At 43.0% G+C, this 19625-nt stretch overlaps 1 protein-coding gene across 6 annotated transcripts in view; it reads right to left on the bottom strand.

The window, feature by feature from the left end:
* Positions 1 to 19625, bottom strand: part of CEPT1 (choline/ethanolamine phosphotransferase 1) — a 475568-nt gene that overhangs the window by 163336 nt on the left and 292607 nt on the right. For 3 of the 6 annotated variants that reach the window (XM_085600157.1, XM_085600172.1, XM_085600166.1), the window contains one exon: positions 11005 to 11089. The exons of the other annotated variants lie outside the window; for them this stretch is intronic. In XM_085600157.1, coding sequence (XP_085456283.1) covers positions 11005 to 11089 — 85 coding nt within the window. The remainder of the gene's footprint in view (positions 1 to 11004; positions 11090 to 19625) is intronic. 6 annotated transcript variants of the gene reach the window in all.

The raw sequence follows: 19625 nt of genomic DNA, 5'->3' as shown, positions 1-19625 counted from the left end.
AGTGAGTAATGCAGCAGTGTGCGGCGTGCAGCAGTGAGTAATGCAGCAGTGTGCGGCATGCAGCAGTGAGAGGCGTGCAGCAGTGTGTAATGCAGCAGTGTGCGCGGTAGTGTGTGGCGTGCAGCAGTGTGTGGCGTGCAGCAGTGGGCGGCGTGCAGCAGTGTGTAATGCAGCAGTGTGTGGCGTGCAGCAGTGTGTGGCGTGCAGCAGTGTGCGGCGTGCAGCAGTGTGCAGCAGCGAGTAATGCAGCAGTGTGCAGCACTGTGGCGTGCAGCAGTGTTTTGTGTAGCAGTGTGCGGCGTGCAGCAGTGCGGCGTGCAGCAGTGCGGCGTGCAGCAGTGCGGCGTGCAGCAGTGTGCTGCGTGCAGCAGTGAGAGGCGTGCAGCAGTGTGCTGCGTGCAGCAGTGAGAGGCGTGCAGCAGTGAGAGGCGTGCAGCAGTGAGAGGCGTGCAGCAGTGAGAGGCGTGCAGCAGTGAGAGGCGTGCAGCAGTGTGAGGCGTGCAGCAGTGTGTAATGCAGCAGTGTGCGCGGTAGTGTGTGGCGTGCAGCAGTGTGTGGCGTGCAGCGGTGTGTGGCGTGCAGCAGTGTGCGGCGTGCAGCAGTGCGACGTGCAGCAGTGCGACGTGCAGCAGTGCGACGTGCAGCAGTGCGACGTGCAGCAGTGCACGGGTGCAGCAGTGTGCGGCAGCGAGTAATGCAGCACTGTGGCGTGCAGCAGTGTTTCGTGCAGCAGTGTGCGGCGTGCAGCAGTGTGCGGCGCCCAGCAGTGCGCGGCGCCCAGCAGTGCGCGGCGCCCAGCAGTGCGCGGCGCCCAGCAGTGCGCGGCGCCCAGCAGTGCGCGGCGCCCAGCAGTGCGCGGCGCCCAGTCGTGTGTGACGTGCAGCGAGTAATGCAGCAGTGTGCAGCACTGTGGCTTGCAGCAGTGTGCGGCGTGCGGCAGTGTGCGGCGTGCAGCAGTGTTTCGTGTAGCAGTGTGTGGCATGCAGCAGTGTGCGGCGTGCAGCAGTGTGCGGCGTGCAGCAGTGTGCGGCGTGCAGCGGCATGCAGCAGTGTGTGGTGTGCAGCCTTGTGTGGCGTGCAGCATTGTGTGGCGTGCAGCATTGTGAGAGGCGTGCATCAGTGTGAGGCGTGCATCAGTGTGAGGCGTGCAGCAGTGTGAGGCGTGCAGCAGTGTGTAATGCAGCAGTGTGTAATGCAGCAGTGTGCACAGCAGTGTGTGGCGTGCGGTAGTGTGCGGCGTGCAGCAGTGTGCGGCAGTGTGTGGCGTGGTTTGTAAACAACAAGAAAAGCGGACATCAAAGGAAGGGTGGGAGGGAACGAGCATATGGGGTGTGAGTTATAACGAAAGTTAATTGTTGTAAGAGGGGATGCAGGAAGTGAGGCACAGGGCGCGCTGGCGAAAGCAGTCTGCTGCTTTCAAGTCCGATGCCAGATGCCAGCTTCGCGCTTGAATGCCTCACATGCACTGGCCATAAACTGCCTTCCTGAGGTCTTGTGCCCCTTACTAAATCTCTCTGAATGCGTGAGGCGGCGCACGCGCAGGAAGTAGCTGGTGGCAAATGGAATGCGCGTGGTTGTGCACATAACCGCCACCCGATCCGCCTGGGAAGCCTTTGGGAGCATTTTCTGAAGCCCCTACATAAGTCTCGCTGAGCGATCGCTTACGCGATAGCTTACGCGATAGCCAGGCGAGACCTAAAAACACGAGTCTCCTTGCCACATTAACAGTCTGATGGAACTCTAACTACCCAGCCCAAAATGTTCACTTTATTAAAAATAATGCCAATATCCCAATGGGACAATGCATTCTCAAGACAATCAGTAAGGTTTAATGCAACAAATGCAAAAAGACTAAGTCATTCAGAACCAGAGCTGCACCAAAAGATTAAACAGTAAAGCTGCTTCATCTGAAGAGATGGTGGATCTAGTAATCTGCCATTTATCTTTGAAGGAACAAAGCCTGTGGTAACTTTTCATAATGCAGACCCCCCCCCCCCCCCCCCCCCCCCCCCCCAGGCTCGCCAGTGTAACCTGAGGAAGGTAAGACATCACCATGGCCTGGAAAATGTTTGAAAACTAATAAAATGCTCGGTGATAACTACTAAGGCAACCTCTTTCTGGAGCAGTATATCCTGAAAGACAGTGGCAAATGCCAAAAACTTCAAAACGTATTATCTTACTGTGACGGCTAAATTAGGGACACATGAGATACTATCGGCCTGTAAATGTTTTCGAAACTACAGAAGTAGTTCGTTTAGCTTTATCGGAATTACTTAACTGCTCACACGTAAAATATACACCAAAAGATGAGGGGACTGACTGAGAAAATAACAGACCATTCCCCACCCCAATAAAAATAGACTACATTCAGAAAGTGGCAGTTTGAGGCATATAGAGCCATCGTTCTTAATTTGCCAGCCATCACGAGGACTGCGACACAGGTGTGCAACTGATCTGGGGCACTTTGACGGCAAGGAATGGGATGAGGCTAAGCAATATCTCTGCCCAGTAGCAATTGATTCTAACTTGAGCTGCTTCAGACAAAGCACTAACATATCCTAATACAACAGAATGCAGCTACATTAAATGTGCCTAGTGACATAAGTGTCAAAAGGAGCAGCCACCTTATTTAACTGGAGAAATGATTCAGAATAAATTACTTTGGGGAAATCATACACGTAAATAAGGATTGTGGTCACTGAATTTCTTTCAGGGACTTTGCCAAGGACTGGGCTAGTGATGCTAGTCCTGACACACATATGTGGATAAAGAGGGAGGTAAAAAACACATCTATGATTTGTTACGCTGCCCAAAAATGGGAAAAGATCTAGAGTGGAAAGAAAGCTTAACAAGCATTTACAATGCAATGGTCTCGGCAACATTATAGGTAGAGCTATTGGTATTGCTCATTTTTTTATTATTTTTGTATCCCTAAATAAATGGCAATGTCATTTCTATTGGCATTAGCTTTTTTTTGCATATGTGATACCTATTGCATTAGCAGAGAGAGAGTGAGGTAGTGAGATAGAGAGAGAGAGAGTGAGGTATTGAAATAGAGAGTGAGGTAGTGAGAGAGAGTGAGGTAGATAGAGAGTGAGGTAGATAGAGAGTGAGGTAGATAGAGAGTGAGGTAGTGAGATAGAGAGTGAGGTAGATAGAGAGTGAGGTAGTGAGAGAGTGAGGTAGATAGAGAGTGAGGTAGATAGAGAGTGAGGTAGATAGATAGAGAGTGAGGTAGATAGAGAGTGAGGTAGATAGAGAGTGAGGTAGTGAGAGAGTGAGGTAGATAGAGAGTGAGGTAGTGAGATAGAGAGAGTGAGGTAGTGAGAGAGAGTGAGGTAGTGAGAGAGAGTGAGGTAGATAGAGAGTGAGGTAGTGAGATAGAGAGTGAGGTAGATAGAGTGAGGTAGTGAGATAGAGAGAGTGAGGTAGTGAGAGAGAGTGAGATAGAGAGTGAGGTAGTGAGATAGAGAGATAGAGAGTGAGGTAGTGAGAGAGTGAGGTAGTGAAAGAGTGAGGTAGTGAGGGAGAGGGATGTTGTGAGGTAGTGATATATAAGCATAGAGTGATGTTGTGATGTAGTGAGATAGAGAGAGAGGTAGTGAAAGTGAGTTAGTGAGATAGAAAGAGTGAGGTAGTGAGATAGAGAGTGATTGAGGTAGTGAGTGAGAGAGTGAAGTTGTGAGGTTGTGAGCTAGAGAGTGAGGTAGTGATGTTTTGAGAGAGAGAAGTTGTGAGGTAGTGAGATAGAGTGGAGTAGTGAGGTAGAGAGAGTTATGTAGTGAGAAAGACTGAGGTAGTGAAACAGTGATGTAGTGAGGGAGAGGGATATTGTGAGGAAGTGAGATGGTCGGTGGTTGAGATAAGTAATGACTGGCTGATACTGGCCTTCATTCTTGAGGGGTCCGTTGGTGGCTGGATTGTAGCCCACATAGGGAGCTGTGATGTAACAGGGCTTCAGAGACAGGTTTTGAAAGAAAAAGTAGTGTCACTTCTCGTGAATATATCATGACGTTCACGGGACACAACTGACTCATCTCATAAAATAGTTAACTATGGTAGGATATTGTTAACATGGTCTTTAAGGCTTCCGTACTTGAATTGGGACAGCTACAGGAACTTCTCTGCACAATGAAGTAGTACTGGCGGTTCTCAAAAGGACTCCTGTGTGTCAGATGAGAGGGACTGGCCTGTATCAGCTGTAATCGAACACTTTCTGTCGGACAGTGTACGCACGCCTATGGATCATTTGAATACTTTTCATTGGACAGCCGCTGCAATTCTCAGCTTTTTTCTAATAGTTTTAAGGGACTGTGCAGATTTTAATCAGCAGGTATCAAATGAACTCTACAGTGGTGGCGCTTCTTTACAGGATTCCTGTTGTGTGATGGCACTGGCACTTATCAAATGAAAAGTAAGACAAAAAGGGTACAAAGTTCCTCATACAAGTTAAGAAAAAGTAGTGATTTCAGCACAAAATGTCGTTTGCCATGAAAACGGAGGGGGAAACCCTTTAGTTGGAACTAGGGCCCTCACACACCCAGCAAGCTAGGTGTCATGCTTCATCATTTGAGCCTGCCCCTCGTCAGGTCGGCGCTGCAATTCCTGACGGGCTCCCAAGGTTGGGGCTCTTTGGCGGGGATCTTTTGTTCCTGCCGAAGGGTGCTGTGGGGGTAAGGGGCCCTAGGATGTGTAGATGTGGTGTAAGAATAAAATAGGTACTGTTAGTCCACAAGAATTGTGTTTAATAAAGTGGTAAACAGCCTAATTAAAAGGAAAGTGAGGTGGGGATAGCTACTAGTGTTTATGATGCTAGTTGTGTATGCCCTACTCTCTGGAGGATCAACATGTTTCTTGCCCATCAGGCCAATAATTGGTCACGGCAATTCATCAGGATCAGGGAAAACAAAAACTATCTACAACAAGGTATGTGTGTTCTACGTACCGAAGAGGTGCTCAGGAGTCACCTCTTGTGTGAGCAAGGTAATCTTGCAACAGTCTCCGGCGGGTATAAAGGACTCCTAACGTGGGTCCTGCGTCAAAGGACGCGTGGGAACGAAGACCTACCCCTTCCGCCGGACCTGGGATGGGTCCCAGGTCCGGCGGAAGGGGTAGGTCTTCGTTCCCACGCGTCCTTTGACGCAGGACCCACGTTAGGAGTCCTTTATACCCGCCGGAGACTGTTGCAAGATTACCTTGCTCACACAAGAGGTGACTCCTGAGCACCTCTTCGGTACGTAGAACACACATACCTTGTTGTAGATAGTTTTTGTTTTCCCTGATCCTGATGAATTGCCGTGACCAATTATTGGCCTGAAGGGCAAGAAACATGTTGATCCTCCAGAGAGTAGGGCATACACAACTAGCATCATAAACACTAGTAGCTATCCCCACCTCACTTTCCTTTTAATTAGGCTGTTTACCACTTTATTAAACACAATTCTTGTGGACTAACAGTACCTATTTTATTCTTACACCACATCTACACATCCTAGGGCCCCTTACCCCCACAGCACCCTTCGGCAGGAACAAAAGATCCCCGCCAAAGAGCCCCAACCTTGGGAGCCCGTCAGGAATTGCAGCGCCGACCTGACGAGGGGCAGGCTCAAATGATGAAGCATGACACCTAGCTTGCTGGGTGTGTGAGGGCCCTAGTTCCAACTAAAGGGTTTCCCCCTCCGTTTTCATGGCAAACGACATTTTGTGCTGAAATCACTACTTTTTCTTAACTTGTATGAGGAACTTTGTACCCTTTTTGTCTTACTAGTTGCTTGGGTATGTACACTGGACCTCGTTAAACCTACCCATCTATCCCTCCTTTTGTTGACTTATCAAATGAAATCATGGCACATCTCAAAATTATTCTGTTACTTTTAAAGTGACATCACTGCCACACTACTCGGCGCTGGCACTTCTCAGCAAAATCCAAACACTTTTCATGGGACAGCCGTACCACACTGCTAAACATGACACTACTCAGCAAGATTCTAGCGCTTATAATGGGACAGTAGTATCATGCTGCTCAGCAGTGACACTTCTTAGCAAGATTCTAACACTTTTAATGGGCCAGCAGTAACACACTGCTCAGCATGGCATTTCTCGGAAAGATTCTAACACATTCGATGGGCCAACAGTACCACACTGCTCAGCACTGGCACTTCTCAGCAAGATTCTAAAACTTTTGACGGGACAGCACTACCACACTGTGTCATTTTCAGTTTTTTTCCCATCTTTTTGCTGAAGAGGAACAGCATTGGCAAAAGCCAATAGGTCTGCTGAATGTGAGACATAACAGCTACGCCAATGCTTGTTCTTTAATGCTAATACATTTATAAGCTTTTCGATAAACAAATGTTCTCGAACAGCAGCATACTGGGAGATGATGATTATAAATTCCTGCATAGTCTGTGCTCGGCAAGGAAAAGAGGATCCAGGACAGAGGATCATGTCTCTTTAGACACACTCTGCCTCTACTGCACACATCATCTGATGCATAGGCTCCTGATTTTAACGAGAGAAAAAACTGTGTTGCTCAATCGGATCAAAAGTTACTTTAAGTTGGGTGACATGTTCCAGAATAATGGAGGGTCCTTCACAAAGGTTCACTCGTCATCTTTCAGTTGTTTATTGTTGTATTTGGTAGTGAAACTGGTGCTAATGGGGCCAAATCTTTGCCCAGAAAGTAATACAGTGTGTATACGTGGCAAAATAATGAAGCAATACTCTCAAAAAAGATGCCACATTACATTCTAGAGTTTGTCTTTTCTTGCTTTACAATTTTGTCAACTCTGCCTTCTGATTTGCACCGCCATGCTGCATAATTCCAGTGGCTCTTCCTATGGCCCAAGGAACTCTAATTGTGGTCAGAACTAATGTTTGTTAAGAAGCCCCTTTGTTCCGGGTGAATGTAAATGTGTTGTCATTAGCAAATTAAAGGCCTGTGCCTGCACTTGAAAGGCCGTCTCCGTCATCTCCCCACAACTCTGATTCACCTTAGAATACCTCTAAGTGGTCTCTCCATTTCAACTCTGACAGTTTATTTCACATGGAAAATAAATGTAAAGTGCAGAAGTCCCATGTTAGATTGGACACTTTAATACAGGTCTGGATTTGTGCTATCAGCATGCATTCTGCGACAGACAGATTAAATGCAGAAGTGGCATTTCTCAATAACACAAACACGCACAATGTCTCTTTAATAAGGACAAATCACAGATACCAGAATCCCAGTCTCAGGCAGTGAAGTGTCAGACGTAGGAGTCACGACTCGCGCTCAGACACATGACTCAACACATTTCTCGCCACCATCTATCCAGCCAGATGCTGCGCGCGCATTCTTAAACACAGATCGACCTCGGGCACAGAGAAGGGATTAAAACAAAGCCACTTTTGGTCAATTTCAGCAAGCAACACAACTTTGAAATGCAATGCACGTATTTTCGGAAATGCAAGAAAAGGGGGACACACGTTTCGAAAAGAACTGTGAAGAGTAAACACCACACCTTTGCTTGCCTCGTCCACGCGTGAATCTCTGCTACAATTAGCTCCGGAGGCACAAGGGGGAAAGGCATCCAAAGCACGGTGCGGTTCCCTGCTCGTCGCCACCAGCACAACAACACGGCGCCGGACGGATGGATCTAGCAAAAAAATGGCGGATGGAAGCTTCGAAACTTTTTCGGATTCGGGGGCGTGTTCCTGCTGTTCTAAAAGGGCGTGGCTAAAAAGTGGAAAGAACAGCAAGGAACACGCCCCCGAATCTGAAAAAGACGGAGCCTATTTGGAGGGACGGCTCTCTCCTCCAATGGCTGGCCTCCGTTTAGGAAGCCAGCCAATGGAGGAGAAGCTAAAAGAGAGGCGGGCTAAATAGCCACTCTAGAAAACATTAAATCTCCGACTTCCGGTTCTGCCTTCGGCAGACCGGTAGTCCTCGACCTAAAAAAAGGGAATGTTGGGAGAAGACGACTGCCCCTATCCTAAACACAAGGGAAAAGTGACATTCAGGTGAACACACAGAAGCTGACGTTTATGAAGCATAATATTCAGTGTACTTTGTGAAACTGCGTATTCAAAGTCTCATTTCTGGCGAAATAACAATCACCAAATGTCGAATGAGTTGGCTATGCAAAATGTATGTACTATGTACAATTAATAAACGATAAAAAAATAACAAGTCTCCCGAAAGGTAAAAAGGCAAAAGATTAGAGAGTAACAGAAAAAAGTAGAAATTGTGAAAAACACTAAAAGGCAATTTTAATAATTCATTACAAAGAAGTTCTGCAAGTTGGCTGGCCTAGACAGTTTTGCAAATTTCTGACCACCGCAGTCGAATTTCTTCTTTGAATCCTCTTCAGACAGTTGAGCAAAACGTCTTAGAAGATTTGAAGGATGTTGCTCACAGATAACCTTACAACTGCATGAGTTTCAACAACTTCGAGTCAAAAACCTAGCATATCCTTACTACAATTACCATAAAAAAAATTATTCTGATATCTAGCACAACTAGGTCCTCCTACTATATACACAGGTCTTGCTGCTGGTAGTGGCGGAATCAGAGATCTCAGCTTATCTTTGAAGTGGTGAGCTTGCCTCTGCAGCTTTCTGCTCATCTAGACATAAGCATCCCTTCAAAATACAGGTGCACCTGGAGGCGTGAAGTATTGTTTCAGCATCTTTGATGCCTGTTCCATATTAATTCGGTGTGCAGAGGAAAAGGATATCACTACAATATCAGGGCAATATGTAATCCTGAGGGTCTAGCAGAACAGGCTGAATGGTATAATAGAGTAGAAGGTCCTGAAAGAAAGTCTACAATGTCCTATCAGTTGAAATGTTGCAGATACCTACAGGAGACTTCAGCAAGACTGTGCATTTTCCTCAGTCTTCAACATCATACAGCACAGACTTTGAAAAGATTACGCCAGCAACACAAATAAGCTAGGCTGCTTCAGAACTCCACCCGCTAAACATTTTGGAATGGACGCTACCAGTGACTTAAATAAGTCTGCCTTCTCCAGGTACCTCCGACAACTAGAACCATGCTGCTACATTGAAACCACTGAAGGCAAAATGTTTATTACCGCCCAGCTATGCCAACTCGATCTGAATAGCTTTAGCGTTCTCAAACACGGCAGCCAAACATCTTCAATAACTACATACCTTGAAGGACAGATTTCTTCTGCCACAACTGGTGCTTTCAGGGCATTTGTACGAAATTTGTTGTTTTCCATAAAGCCACTTCATAGAGCGCCAATGTGTTTTACTAACTTCCCATCCATCAATACAATGTTACATCAGTAACATTTTTAAATATGGTCTCTGCATTTGCTACTAGTCACCCTATCGTTTGTAAGTACCTGCATTTGAGACCGCATCTGTTCTTACACTGCTCACTACATTCAAATCTTATGTGCAGTGCCATTAGGCACACCCTGCTTTCACCAATTTATTTCAAATCCCACGCACATCACCCATACGGCCCAAACTACAAACACTCTTTCAATTATGCTCACTGAAGGGTTGCCCAGAAACCAGTTTCAAGTTGGAGCACTTCACAATCTTACCAGGGGTATGTAGCGCTAACCATATAATAAAACTGGACCACCAGTTAAGTGTTAATGAAAAACACTACATAAATGCCTATATATTACAGGTTACATCTTCTCTGCAGGGCAAATTCACTCATTTTAACTGAGAACTTAGTAATGATGGAGTCTTCAGCTGGATCTCATATTGGCACCGACACAATCTAGCAGGCCTCATCAATAACAATGCAATGAAATCTATCTTTCATCCAAACGGTTTGTTTGAACAAAGAAATCAGCACTCTAAGCTTTACAGCAAACTCATTCTTATCGGTGAGTCTCACTTAACAAGAAATACATTCAAGCTAGCTCTGGAGAATCCATTGATACGAAGAAATAAATAGACTTAACTGATTAACAAGTTTCATAAACTGTGCAGAACATTAGGAAAGCCTTAGAGATACAGGCTTTTTGCAATGCCATGAAAACATTCTTCAAGTCTTTGAGTGCTAACCTTTCTCTGTTTGTGTGCTTTCTTCATTTTACTTCTTGTAATGTACTGTATCGTACCATTTGTATAGCTCTTATTACCCCTCTGTACAAATGATACGTTTGCAATAGCTGGTTCTTTAACTGACAAGTGGATTTGTTGCACTTCTTGTCATACATACCCCATCCCTCAGGTGGTGTTATATGAAAATTTAAAGCAAAATCGAATGATAGTCATTTTTGTGAAGGACATTACTTTACACAGCGTTATCCACGTTGAATCTTTCCGGTCAGGCCTAGAACAACACTACTTAAAGGTATATAGACCACAAAGTAGATCTATAGTCTTGAATGAGTTGCTCATTAATAAACATAAGGAAGAACTTTCAAAAACGAATTTCTAAATACAAATTCAGAAAGCTCTTTAGGTATGCATTTTCCACACAGTATCCTTCAAGCTTTTGTGTTTTCACGTTCTCGTTTTATCCCCACAGATGATGCTAGATGTTTTCATGAGCCATAATCTTCCTTGGTGCCATGTGCTATTCTACAATAATCTTCATCCAACCCAATCACAGGAAGGTCCTGCATATATCAAACAGATCACTCCATGCCTTGCAAAAATCAACTACATAAATCACGAAATGAAAATTGAATATAGATCTAGCATCACTACAAATAACATTCTGTTGGACTGAAGAAATGATCACCAAGAATCAACATGAACTGCTAAAGTTGCATACATTCTCACCAAAATACAAAACAAACGTATAAAATGAAAAGTGTGGATTTTTATTGCCATTTCGGAGTATGGACGAATTCATTACCAAGAACAAGTTACAAACCAGGGTAGACAGTAATTTTTTGCATTGTTCAGTATTTGCCACATCGCCCAATGATGGGTCTTTTACAGGACAGAATGTGCATGACAAGGCTGCTGTCATTCTACAGAATGCATGCCACTGTTCATTGGCTAGCTTAGCTCCAGAGTTACCGTGTAGTTCCAGAACTCGGGACCCACAATTCCTGTGAGGAGATGGAACACTATAACACAGAGTTCAGTCTCTGTTACATCGAATCTACGTGTGAAGGAGAGAGAATTTGGACAAGATAAACTTTGAATATTAAAACTGCGACTGGCAGAAATTATGGTTTGAAAAATCTAACTTACCTGAACGTGCAACCAAATATTCAGTTTAAACTGTAGATGCGTTAACAAGTGGTTTTTAATAACACCCAACGATTTAAACTGAATTTTGCTTATGATGCACTAATGAATACTAACAACGCATATCAGAATACCAAGAACACATTGTAAATTAGTCAAGCACCATCTACTCTTCCACCTTCCTCAATTATCGTCTACATAAAAGATTAAGCACCAATGTAGTAACAAAGATAGAAATCCCAAAAAACAGTGAAAATGATAACTGTTGGGGGACATAAATTGTGCATGCACACACACATCTCCATAAACGTAAACACCTTCATGCACTATTTTCCAATAAAACTGGAAAGAATGTTATTTTTCAAATAAAGAACGCGATTTTTTGTTTTTCTTTTTAGTAAAAATGATAAACACAACAGAAGTTACTCTGAAAGACTCATTTATTTTCAGCATGTTTGATGTATTACATGTCTATAAATAAAGTCATGGTGGTATTACAATCACACTCCCTCCACCACAGCTAAACTTTCCCTCCAAGCTCAATCAATATACACAAATACACTACTACCCCTGACACAGAACATTTAATATAAAGTTAATCAGATTGTTGTGAAACCCAGGACAATCATGTATTAGGATTCAAATATGATAAGATTTACTAAGAATTGAGAAATCATAAAATAAGCAAATTTAACTATTGATAAATACTGATAGAAAAGTGAAAAAATAAATACTAGGGAAGAGTCCTAAATATAATGCCTTTACCTTCCTGGGGCTAGTAGGCTGCAGAGTAATGGAATCTGATGTAAAGCAACATATAGTGTATTAATTATATTTCATTATACTAAAGATGTGGATTGGATGAAGTTGGGCTGTAGTTTTTGAACTTTTTTGCCCTCTCACAGAGCACTTTCTCTCCACTATCCAACCTCCATGTAGTCACTGACTTGTTTTGCTTCTCTTTCTCTAAGAGGGCACACCATAAAAAGAACTACTTATGCAATTCATCTCGGTGCAAAGGAATCCACATTAAATACTTACCTGCCTGACTCACTCGGACTAAGAACTGGGACTAGCCAAAGAGTTTAGGAATTATCCTCTACTATATGCAAACATGAATGCTTGGACATTCAAACATGATTTTAGAAATATATAAGATATAAAAACAAAACATTTATAAGGTAGAAAGAATCATGTGGGAGAGTATACGACGGGAGAAGTAAGAAAAATGTAGGGACTGCAACTACAATTCTTCATACTTTAATATGTTTTGAATGCTTTCTCAGTCACCAAGCTTATACTATATAATATATAGAACTGTATCAAAATACCATGTGAGATAGCCAATCCACTTTATTGTTTGGGTTTTCAGTTCAAGTCAATAAGGTGGATATATTTAAGGTCTGCGCTCCAAAGCTCTCTCCCGATTCTAAGAGATACATATGCACTAAATATTTTTATGAGACTTAACAAGAGGAGGGAGGGTGACATGCAACTCTATGAAAGGACCAAAGCTATAGAACAATGTTGCGAACATTGTTCTCCAGCACTGGATTTCTCTTAGATTCAGACCACTAGAATTTAAATAATTGTAGAAGTAAAATAAAAAGAAATTAGAACAGTGGCTTTACTTCCACCCTCAAAATATCTCCTTCCTCACTGGCGATAACTATTTATTGGGTCGAGTGTTTTGATCTCTTTACTGGTCCCAAACCGTGAACAAATTAGCTACCTCCGAAACCACACACATCCTTTGCACCTGTAGGAAATTAACATGGGCATCATATCCTTTGATGAAAGAATATATTACAATGGTTTGTTTTAATGTGTCTTGATATAAAATAACTCCCTGCACCATTTTCACTGAATGGCACAATGAAGAAATGGACTGGACCACATATGGAGTGAGAATATATTCCCAATCGCTAACTATTGAGTCCACAGGGCCTCTGGGCACAGTCGCTATATTCTCAAAAAGCCTAGAAAGATGCAATACGTCATGGACAAAATGCAGGGATGACAGCTGTAGTTTGGTCCTTTGTATGAAGAGCCACAATCTTCTAAATACCAAAAGATAGCAATCTTTCCACTGATGGATACAAATTGCCTCTTTCGTGCCCTGTTCAAGTCCGCACCTTGGTAGTCGATGAACTGAACTTCTAGTCAACCTTTCCTCATTTATTCTTCTAGCCAGGGTGGTGAAGAGTAGGTACTGTTTTACAGCAGTAAGGAATCGCTTTTTGAGGGCTTGTGGATTTTTTGAGCCACTCCGAGATAAGAAAAGATTAACAAAAGGTTGTCTTCGGAGGTGCTCTACCATCACTGCAATGTACTTGGAAAAGATCAAGGTGCTGATTTGAGACTGAAGGTGCTAGAACATAGTGGTAATCATTGGTTCCTACCAGAAATCTCAGGAATATATGATTTTACAATAGAGAGGTGCAAACTGGGGTCGTGAACATCAATAGCACACATCAGTCCCCTCAAAAAAGCTGAAGGTAGATATACGGAAGGGCCAGCATCCTGTACCTCTTTCCTTACATACTTGTTTGCTCTTTGGAGGTCAAGAATTGGTCTGAGTTTGTACTAGGGTACGCCCTTTCTATTCATAGCAAATTGTATATGTAACAAATGAAATCTTAAATAGAAAGTATTTAAAAAAATAAAGATAACATTGTGTTTGGTAAACAAATCAAAGCCACTGCATCAGACCAAGTTATGATACCTCCCTTGCACAACGTGTTAAATATTGCTGTCAATCAAAAAAACTCTTGGGAGAGACAAAAGACATGCAATAGATCCTGAAGAGGAAAAGAACAAACATCTAATTTCCTTGCCATAGAGAATGAGAGGTTGGTTCTGTTAACCTCTACTTATAAAACTTGTTTTATTAAAAAAATTGACAAACTGACCGGTCTCAATGAACCAAGATTGAGTTACATACATAGGGTCACAGAAAATTGACCCTTTTTTGTGTGTGAATATTTTGATCCTCAGGCAATGGTAAGAATTGTGTGAGCGACTGAGATTTGATCTTTTTATTTTTAAATTCATTTAATTAACATTGACTAAGCCATTTCATGATCAAGTAAGTCCAGATCTACTGATAAGTGTGAGAATCTTCCACTATTTGTGTGGTCATCCCCATTTTTGTGGACAGATGCTGGTGGTTTTTTAATTCTGTGCATTGACGTTCTTCTGTCCATTCTGCAGTGTAGGTGCTTTGACCCCAAAAACGTAGTAAAATTAGCAAATTCACAATTGGCATATTCAACTTTCCAATAAGGACGTAGTATATGGTGCAGGAAAATACACAAATATCATAGAAAGTTAAACGTCACCTGTGGACTGCTGCACTAATTGCCATTAACAAGACTTCAAGCCTACCACGTGTAGGCTGACTTGCTGCAGCTTTTAAACCTGCATGTAGAACTGTCAAAAAATCCTTTGACTGGAATAAACCCCATTTTTAAAATACTAAATAAGTCATCTCTATGTAGGTCTTGTAACCCACAAGGTAGGGAGCCTAGTATTTAAAAATAGATCACAAGACCTTTATGTTGGCATGTCCTTGCAGTGACTAGCCTCCAATGTACACAGCTGTAAATGTTTGCATGAGATAAATTAATGTGCAATTAAAATACTGTTTCTTAACTTGGGTTTGGGATAAACTAGAGCAATGATTCAACCATTGTGTTAAATACTTCTAAAAATCCATTTCAATGGTGAAGTTGGATTTGGGACCGATATGCCACTGGGAACTGCAAGGCCCTCACCACATAGTTGTGGCATGCTTTAGCATTGGGCATTCCCACACTTGAACTGTTAAAGAGTTCAAATGGGGTACTACCACCTTTCAGGAAAGTGAGAATTAAAACAAATATAATTTAGGGAGAAAAAGACCCGCAGGTGCCAGAAAAACAAAGAGAATAAACATGTTAAAACAGCCTTCAGTAATCCTATTACTATTATTTATTTATGGTCACCTAGACTTTATTTAGAAGTTATCAAAGATGGATACCGGCTATTAGCACCCTTCCATATAGACTGGACTACATGTTTCAGCGGTTTCTCAAGAGCTCAGTGGGTTTAAATCTTTCTTCCAGACCTATAATCATCTCTGGCTTATTTGAAATAGTTACTGCCTATGTGTAAAGCCTATTTTAGCATGTGATTTTCCAAATTACCAAGCCTAGTGTCCCTGAAATATAGATATCAATTACCCAAAGGTTAAGCTATTGTTCATTGGTTGTTCACACATAGATAGGTTTGCTGCACTAAACCCGGGGAAAATAAGAGTGTGTCACCCTACAGTCACACATTCTTCAAGGGCAGCCACCACTAAAACTGCTGCATCCTTAATGCCACCGCCAATTATGTGGGCAAAAGCCTTCTAATGCCCAGTGGCATCTTGGTTCCAAATCAGTGTTCTCGGCTAATTACAACTACCCTGCCTGTAGGTGGCCTATCAGTGCTGCCTTTGATGAGGTGTGAAATACTGCTCTCTGATAAGAGACAATGGCTTGGGCCTCACAAGATGGTACAAAAGGGGGTGGTGATGGACGGAGCATCAGAACCAATCAAACACTCACACCCAGTCAACAGATCTGGGTTTGATCCATCACCGTTCTTTAGCCCACTCTGCCACCCCAGTTCAGACATGGCCATATGCAAATCATCTGACCCTGTGCCTCATGGGAACAGTCCAGCCCGAACTGCCAAGCCATGCCTTCCCTGGACTGGAAACAAGCTTCCTAGGACCGGTTTCTGGCATTTCAGCCGTCTTCAGCCAGGGTCAGACTGATTTGCACATGGCCATGTCTGAACTGGGGTGGCAGAGTGGGCTAAAGAACGGTGATGGATCAAACCCAGATCTGTTGACTGGGTGCGAGTGTTTGATTGGTTCTGATGCTCCGTCCATCACCACCCTCTTTTGTACCGCTTGGGCCTCACAAGATGCCTTGGGTATGGAATGTGACTCAGCTTGACTGAAGCAGGACAGTTAAAGAGGGCCCAGGAACTTCAGCAACCTGAAAGGGAAAGAGGGAGACTGGCACTTTTATAGCTTAGTTATAAAAGGTCTGAAAATAGGAGTCTTTTGATTCCAGGATACACTTTAGCCAGTTTAGAGTTGCTGAGTGGAAGAAAACTGCACACAAGCTCCCCCTCAGGGCCAGAAAGGATCTGCCATGATGGATTTTACAAAAAATGGTGCATTGTGGGAAGCTTTACATTGTGGCATAAAGGGAATGCTGCAAAAGTGGGAAGGTTTATCCATGGGAACTTTTTGCCGATTGGCCAGGGAATGTAAAAGAGACACCCCCCCCACCCCTTGACTAGTGAACTTAACAAAAGTAGCACCTCAACCACAGCAACTCAGACACTTTCTGGACCTGCTTTCTAAAACCTGTGTGGACTCTAAAGGGATGGACCTGCTGCCACCTGTACCCGGGACTCAAAAGTGGACTCCAATGGTCAGTTGGCTGACGTATGTGGCTACAGGGACATTAAAAGCTGCAAGATGCTTTCCATGCTGGAATGACCAGTTTTCCTACACTGACTAGTTACAAATAGACCAGGACTGGACCTTGCTGAGGCCCTCTGCTGAAGTCAGTCCTTGCCGTTTTAGAAGCCCTAAAAGCAACAAAGAAGAACCACCCCACAAAGTCTGGGAAAAGTTGGGCCATATAACATTTTCCGATTTTCAGGGCCTCCGGAGCTTCAGCTTCCCCTCGTGGTACAGGTGGTTGATTTCAAGAGGACTTTGTCAGAGATAGCCTCAAGCTTGCCACACAGGAGGATAGGTAGAAATCTTGAACTTGCAAAGGTGCGAAAAGAAGCCCAAGAAATGAGAATTTTCCTGCTCCAAGCTTTTCCTGCCAAAACTAATAGCTTCAGCAGGACCTCGTCCAATAGCTATCCATATCCAAGTGGACTTCTCCAGATACAACTATTAACCTTGACCCACTTAAGGATTTCAACTACCATGAAAAAGAAGTCCAAATCAGAAGGTAAAAACTTTTTCCAGGGCGACCCGTATTCGACATCTGTTCCACTTCAGTCAGCCTGATATTGCACCTATGAACCAGTCAACCATGAACAGTGATTTCGGCTTGGCGCTTTACTTTTTCTTGGCCGTTTTTGCCTTAAACGTTTAAAAACTCATTTCCAATTCCGCTTATTGAATTTTAGTAATTTTTCTTATTACACTTTTCTTAACTTTTAGAAATCGGCCGTGGCTTTTTATTGTGTTGTCTTTTGAATTTCTGACTGCCTTAGTGTTGCTAAATACTTCACACATTTTCCAAAGTTAAGCTGGCCTGGTATGTGCCACAGCTACCAGGGGTTGAGCCCAGGTTTGAATAACTGAAAACTGTATTTTTCGGTCTTATTAACTAAGTAGGATAAACATCCTTCCAAACTAATAACCCATTTTCATGCAATAAGTTTAAAGCAGCATTTTACAGCACAATAAACGGTAGCTTGTGTTGTAAGCAAGACACTTTAGTAAAAGTGAGTCACTTAAAATATGTAAATAAAACTACAACCAAATGATTTGACCATGTCCTATGTACTGAATGACAACCATATCTATCTCTAACCTAAGTGCGTTGACCAAGTAACTCTTTCTAATCATCAAGTAGTGTTTACAAAGAATATTTTCTACCAAGATAAAATATAGCAGTCAATTATTTTATACCATTCAAATGCAAAGAGTAAAACAGGAATCGCCGCAGTATAAACCTTTTCAAGTGCCTCATTTTTTGTCTTCCAATGCAACTACAAAAAATAAACTAAGTAGACCATTACCCGTACCTGAAGACTTTCGCTGCCTGTATGTTTGCAAATTCTTTTTTGGAGGAGTTATTTGATGTGTATTGTAAAATTTCAAATAATTTGTTAACTACAGACCAACTGTAATGATTCAAAGCTGCTGAATGCGCAAGAATCATGATCTTAGTTTTCGTAACAATATTGAGATTTTCCAAATATTTTTGGTTTAATGGTTTCATTTATTTGGAAGTCGAACTGGGTTCAGATTGATTAGGAGAAGATCATCTACATATAGGAGTATGTTGATCTTTCTACCACATAAAGTAGGGGGATTAGTCTACAGATTCTGAGTCAGCGATGTAAAGTGAGAAAAGCAATGGAGCCAGTACACATTACTGTGTTTGTTTTCTGCAGATATACTTCTTGAATATTACCGGTAATGACCAAGGAACCCAAACACTAGTAGTAGAGTGGTGTGGGTCAACATGGCCAGTAAGACTAGAGGAAAGTCCCATTTATAGACAGTTAGAATCATAGAGGTGGTAGGTTTACTTTATCAAACATGCAAGAGATCAACAAATGATAAGCATTGTTTTATTTTCCCGAAGAGATTATGTTTCTTTTATTGTGCTAAAGTCGTTGATCTTCCAGAGTGGACCCCCACTGCTCAAACGGAAATAGATAATTGTCTGCCACTCATTCTGATAGAGCACCTAATAGAATTTTCACTAATAGTTTTCCTGCAACATCAGGCAAGGCTTGGGGGTAGTTGTTCATTTCTCCTCTCCCAAACGTTGGCATAGTTAGAGATCCAATACAGTACTTATATGGAAAATATAGTAACCTATCCCATTCAGCAGGATTAGTTTGTATTGATAGAGATACTCAATTGAGACTTTCTACACAGACATTCTGGTGGAAGTAATATGCTTGACAATGTCATTCTCAGTGAACCAAAGTTATACTAGATCATATTAATCTACAGTTGAAATGATATAAATTGCAAAAGGGTAATGAATAGGATAAGGGCCGTACTCGTGGTGGTGGTCCGACCACTGCCACACTGCGGGCCCGCCTGAAGCATTACGAGTTGGGAGGTCTGACCTCCACAGGACCATTGCCTCCGCCGGAAATCCAGGATCTGGTAACAGTCATGCAGCGGTCAAGGAGCTGCAATATGCCGGTGGCACCATGAGCAAATTACAAGTTATCTGTCCACCATCCCTTACCTGGCAGTGACCCTGCCATGATAAGGATGTCAGAGGAACAGTGCTGTGACTGGTGGTGCATGCAGGGGGGGGGGGCACATGTGCCCCCCTGGAATTGCACTCCTGTTCCTGCAGGGTGTGGCATGCATGCCACACCGTGCAGGAATATGCTGCAGGTGCTGTCACAGCAGCAGGATGAATGTTAGACTCTCCTATTAGCCTAGCAGCCCACTACAATGAGACGGCCGCAGCACCACCCGCCCAGGATTAAACTCCTAATCCAGCAGACGGGCGCAATTTCTTCTCCCACGGGTAACATTTTTCTACTCCGGTCATGGAGGCAACAAACCCAAACTGCTGCACATTACCCTTATTTAAAGTACTGTATATATGGTACCAAACTAGAACTATTTTAATTTATCTTGTTTGCCTTTTAGTGAGAGTGCAGTGGAAATACTTATTTTA

The sequence above is a fragment of the Triturus cristatus genome, chromosome 1_2 (assembly GCF_964204655.1).
Source record: "Triturus cristatus chromosome 1_2, aTriCri1.1, whole genome shotgun sequence".
NCBI lineage: Eukaryota > Metazoa > Chordata > Amphibia > Caudata > Salamandridae > Triturus > Triturus cristatus.
This window is presented reverse-complemented; position numbering and strand designations above follow the sequence as displayed.